Consider the following 5,766-nt stretch of genomic DNA (forward strand, 5'->3'; position numbering starts at 1 on the left):
TTACTTCGCAACCCTCATGGATAAATGCAACCCTCATGGATAAAAAATACGTTCATACCGTACGACCCTCAAGAAGAAGAGACAGCACAAAGGACAACAGCTTTAGTATACTTATGCATATGCACCCCACCGCAACATCCGGACATTCCTGCCCAAATGCAAAAGTGTGTAAAGATGCACGTGCTACCTGCTATGCTTTCTCTATGGACCGGAGAACCGAAGCGCGTAAGACGACATGCTACTTAACTACCGTTTTAAGGCTGCCTCTAGTAGGGCCAGTTCTGAAAGTAGTCTCACGGCTGATTTATACAGGTATATAACGCGCGGCGGACCTCGGTAGCGCATCATCTGTGCCTGCACCGCCGACTGCAGTATGAAGACGCTCCACCTGCTGTGCGGCGCCGCCCTGGTGAGTACAGGCCTTCTGAAATGACTTCGACACAAACAACCTAACATCTGGAATGCATCGCTATTTGGTTAACTTATAGATCTGCCTACATACCGTGCAGTTTTGGAAGGCGTGGATTAATGTGTTTGCCAACAAGCCCAGTGCACTTCAGCAATCAGACAGAGCTTAGATGTAAAGCTTTGTGTAATAAAATTCCATTACATGTACGCAGGCCATATATGCATGTTTGATACCTATCCAGGGCCCAATCTTACCAAATGCCGTGAATGCGCATTCACGGCATTTGGTAACATTCAAAACTATTCCACATTCACTTATTCTTTCGTTTAGGCAACATTCATAATCATTCGCGCTATCAAAATCATTGGACAACATTAGCTGGATGTAATGAAAAAGGATATCTTTGATATCAGTGCCGTGAACTGTGGCCAGTGCTACCAAATCCTATTCACGGCATTGGTAAGATTGGGCCCAGGTGTAGTCGGTAAAGTTAGTGAACAAATGAAGATAAGAATGCCACTCAAAAGCATGCCAGACATTCGAGAGCCATACGGAGAGATAACGGCTTTCCATTATGCAAAGTTAAATGAAATGTAGGTAGGGCAGCGCATAGTCACAATGCATCCGAGGTGACCGTTGCAATAGGTTTGGCAAGATGCCAATAAGAAAACATGCTTATTTGGCTCGGGAAAAAATCTTAGTTTGAAGACAGGTGAAGTTTGTTTATTGCTCGCCTTGATTTTTTTTTCATATTATATGTCAATGTATCTGTCTTGAGAGTGCCGTTTGCAATGCAAAGGCTTCGTGCGTATAGTCATCTTGCCAATTCTAAAAATTGAAGGTTTTATCATACACATGTAATAATATCAATATATGATATCAAAATATATAATATGTGTAATAATATCAAAAGCTTTTTAAGGATTGCCGCATATCGAAGAAAGCTCTCAAATAACCATGCATAATGCAACGCATTCGCCATGCACCCTTAATATCTAGAGACACGTCTACACATATGTTCACCAGCCAAATGATACGCCACGTAGTCTTATACGTACAAAACATGAGTTCAGGTGGCATACTGTATCTAACAGACATATTCCCATGCTCTCCTCTCCAGGTGGTGGCTGCCGCTGGCAGTGCCGCGGGAACCGAGGCCGTCGACCAGCCTACCCCGGCGGTCGATCAGGGGTCCCCCGAAGTCACCAAGGAGCGGGAGACAGGCTCAGGCCAGCGCAGGGGACGCTTCTTTGCCTCCTTCTGGAATCTACTCGGCTACAATGAGGAGAAGGAAGAGACCAAAGTGGAAACTGTTCCCGTTCCTGTTTCCGTGGCAACGGTGCAAACTGCTCCCAAACCCATCCACATCAACCCAGTCATCGTCCTGAAGCAGGAGCATCTGACGGCGGCACTACCCAAACCAGTAATCGTCCAGTCTGCCCCTCCGAAGCCCATATTTGTTCAGCCTGCCCCTCCGAAGCCCATATTTGTTCAGCCTGCCCCTCCGAAGCCCATATTTGTCCAGCCAGCCCCTCCCAAGCCCGTGTATACGCCGCCAGTCCACCCGGAGCCAGTGTACGCGCAGTCAGCACATCCGAAGCCAGTGTATCCTCAGCCGGCCACTCCTGTCATCCAACACGGCAACGACGGGTGCAAGACTGATTATCAGTGTCCCAAGGGCTCCTACTGCCTCTCCTACAACTGCGTCCAGTGCATAACTGACAAGCACTGCTCCGCTGGTGGCCGGCACAGTCGTACCTACCAGAGGCGGTGCGAGCACAACCGCTGCGTGGACATCTGGCAGGATGACGTCGTGAAGTGCACCAAGTACTCGGCGTGTCCCGATGGCCAGTACTGCTCGGCAGGAAAGTGCACGCCCTTCGTACCCGAGTGGATGCCGTGCTCGGTGGCCGAGAGCTGCCAGTCCAACAGCTGCCTGCAGGGAAAGTGCGCCGAGTGCTCCCAGTGGAAGCCGTGCGCGGCCGGACAGTTCTGCGACCACGGACACTGCAAGTCGCCGGGTAACACCGGAGACAGCTGTTGGCTCAGCTTCCAGTGTCAGTCGCACATCTGCTGGCAAGGCGCTTGTGCCGACTGCGCCCACCACAGCGACTGCAGGAACGCAGGAGAGTTCTGTGAGAAAGGCCAGTGCAAGTCCCTTCTTGGGTACGGCGAGAAGTGCTCCGAGAACAGCCAGTGTGCGTCCAGAATTTGTGACAGCATCACGGGCCAGTGCGTTGACTGCAGGAACTCACTGACTTGCCCTGACAACAGCTTCTGTAGCACGGGCTTCAAGTGCGTGCGCAAAGGCATGTTCAAGGATGCGTGCACGTCAGACAGCCAGTGCCTGTCAAGGAGATGCGGACCCAAAAACACGTGCGTTCAGTGCAACCGCCTGCAAGACTGCAACAGCAGCACCCACTTCTGCGACATTTCCTTAGACGGAGCGTGCACGCCGCTGAAGCGAGTCGGACAGATCTGCGACGCGAACGAGCAATGTCTGGCACCCCTGACGTGCAGCCCGAGCACCAACAAGTGCGTCCAATGCCAGATCAACAGTCAGTGTATGGACAGTCAGCGCTGCGACAACACCCTGGGCATGTGCGTGGCCAAGTCTGTTCTGGGTGACTCGTGTGTGGGTGACTCGGACTGCCAGAGCGGGGTGTGCGGCATCGTGTCCAACCAGTGCGTCCAGTGCCGCGCCGGTGTGGTCGGGTCCTGCCCCGCCACCTCCTTCTGCACCGTTGATGGCACCTGTGTGCCCACCAACGTGCCGCTGAACGGCGCGTGTCCCTCGGGGCAGAACGAGCAGTGCGCCGTCGGTCTGGTGTGCACCAACCTCGTGTGCAGATCTCCGACATCGGTCATCGACCCGTCACAGACCGTTTCGCCCAACACTCCCACCCCTGCCGCGTCCGGCCCGTTCCAGGCCCGATCCTTCGGACGCCGCTGAGAGGTCACGCAGCTAGTCGGCGGTGATTGGAGGGTCGAGCAACCAGAGGCGATCAGATGACTAGAAAACTGCTAAAAGTAAATCTAGATCTAAATGGTGGCCGATTAGATTTAGAAGTGGAAGGCCGACGCCCGACACCTTTAGTGTTGCGCTTGATTTTAAAGAAAAACGATTTTGCATTGTAGCGATGTATTTCATAGCGTTGTTCAGCTTCACGGTCACGCTATTCGTGGTAGCATATCCTCATCATGATGGCACACTGGTTGCAAATCACCCTCCAAACTCTGTTGCTGATTTGCCGCTGTTCGTTATTTGTTGTTATTAATCGGTATTTAAAAGCGATACACATATGATTGCCACTACGAACACTTAAGTTGGCGTAACGTCCTTCCTTGGACACAAGGACGACTGAGAAATATTGTTGAGTTTATGTTGACGTTGTTTCGCTATGTTTTGTTGTTTTCGTTGTCTGGTGGAAGTTGTTACATCACGTGAATGCTGTTTTGTTATGTGTCTGTGTTGCCTTACATGTTGTATGTGTAGTCACGTTTGGCAAAATAAATGCATTTCCCTTACACACTACTAGCTTCTGCTTCATGGCAAAACGGCAATCGTTTGAAAAACAAGTCACAACTAATAGATAGCGGTAAAGCTGACATAAAGAGTTTCTCATATGGCTATAAAGTGTCCATCACGTTTTATGCTATCATCGGTGCATCGCACAATTTATCAGACTTGAGCTGGGCTTATCATCAGTCACAAAATAGGTAACCTTAAAGTATATCTCATTGAACCTGATAATTTCATGTAGCCCAATTTCCTTACTGAAACAGCTTCCAAAGACTGGATTGAAGGAACCAAACAATGTACTGCATCGTCCTGAATGTTTACTAAGCGACGCCCAGTAGCAAAGCTCCCAATTTAGGTGAGACATGCTCGTAAATCAATGAATGGATTTCGGCCTTGAGCCAGTCCTCCACTACATGTTTCTTTTTCTCCCACCAGACCGTGGTGAGCTGTTTAGCGTACTCCTTGGACGGCGAGCCCAGAAACTGGTCGAGCGCTCCCAGCAGGCCGTCCAGCCGCACCTCCACCTCGATGTCCGGCAGGCTGACGGCTATGCTGGTGTCTCGAGGGATGACAGTCCACTTCTTGTTCTTAAACTGCAGGTCCAGTAAAGTCTCCAGCCTTGCGTACGGCCTGATCAGCTCAATATGAGGCCGCCCCGTTAGGAAAAAGCATGTCAATTTGCCGAAAAAATGCGTACAGTGGCGAATCTGCCCACGAGCAGTGAGGTTTAGTGACGGCCAAGTGACATTAAACTCAAACCTGAGAGCAGAGCTTTTGGCATCGACGATCCTTAGGTGGTGAATTTCGTACCCAGAAAGACCATTCACTCGAGTTTCATTAATCCACCAGTCGACACTGGATTTGTTCACTTGGCTCATGTTCTTCAGGTGGACGGGTTCATACTTTCTCTTGATCATGTCGCGCCCCGTCTCCAGCAGGTTTTTGAGACACTTGCCCAGCGACTCGGGACTGGAGATGATGCATCCATCGATGAAGGAGACGACCGAAACCAGCAGCACGATCACTGTTACACGGCTCGCCATGGCGGCACGCACTCCGGACCAGGCGTCGCACAGCGCAGAGAAGGCACCGGCGTGGTGCCGGCGCCGCGTCCGGCCCCTCAACTGGTCCAGTGACTAAATGTCAGCAGGGCTTCACCGTGTTCACGACAGACAACGAAGCGACGCAAATGTCACAGAGTGAGCGCAATGACCTTTGGTCACTGTGTGAGCTTGTGAACGTGACGCGGCAGCCGCGCCACTCGTGGTCCGAACACGTGGCGTTGGCAGCACCGAAAAATAAGGATCTTGGCTTTCGCTGTTCTTTTGTGTAAGTAAATGAGGCGGGTTCCACTGATTGGTATTGTATCTTACAATTGTAAATGAACTAAAGAGGTAAGTGCATTTTTGTAAGGTATATTTTGTTGCATGCAAACACAGTTTACGACACATAAATCCGAAAAAGGTCAACAAATAACAATAACAACGCTCCAAGCCCCATTGGACATCAACAAGAACAAACAACAAAGGGGACGAATCACGATCAGTGACAAAAGCAAGCAAGGGTCAAGGATAAACATATCACTCGTCAACTTCGGCATGTCAGTAGCTGATTGCAGCAGTCACAATTGCATAGCTTGCCTGTCCTGTGATCCTAGCTCAGTTTTTAAAACCACTGCTGATGGGTGGCACACTCCTGTCACCGGCGTTTACTCCCGCCACCGGCGTTTACTCCCGCCACCGTCTAGCCCTTCCTCAGCGGCGTCCGAAGGATCGGGCGGCGGCCGGGACGGTCGCGGTGACGGTGGGAGTAGTGAGAGTGACCGTCAGTGACG

General features: G+C 50.9%; 2 protein-coding genes across 2 annotated transcripts; one reads left to right on the top strand and one right to left on the bottom strand.

Moving 5' to 3' along the window:
• Positions 1-373: 373 nt before the first annotated feature.
• On the top strand, positions 374-3,362 carry LOC122385760 (multiple epidermal growth factor-like domains protein 11). Its single transcript, XM_043374246.1, has 2 exons — positions 374-409; positions 1,530-3,362. The coding sequence occupies exons 1-2, from the start codon at positions 374-376 to the stop codon at positions 3,360-3,362; spliced, it is 1,869 nt and encodes a 622-aa protein (XP_043230181.1).
• Positions 3,363-3,934: 572 nt separating this feature from the next.
• LOC122385764 lies at positions 3,935-5,100 on the bottom strand. The gene has a single exon (XM_043374251.1). It carries the CDS (start codon positions 4,973-4,975, stop codon positions 4,253-4,255), a length of 723 nt encoding a protein of 240 aa, XP_043230186.1. The 5' UTR covers positions 4,976-5,100; the 3' UTR covers positions 3,935-4,252.
• Positions 5,101-5,766: the final 666 nt, after the last annotated feature.

This window comes from Amphibalanus amphitrite, unplaced genomic scaffold (genome assembly GCF_019059575.1).
Source record: "Amphibalanus amphitrite isolate SeventyFive unplaced genomic scaffold, NRLGWU_Aamphi_draft 000230F_arrow, whole genome shotgun sequence".
Lineage (NCBI taxonomy): Eukaryota > Metazoa > Arthropoda > Thecostraca > Balanomorpha > Balanidae > Amphibalanus > Amphibalanus amphitrite.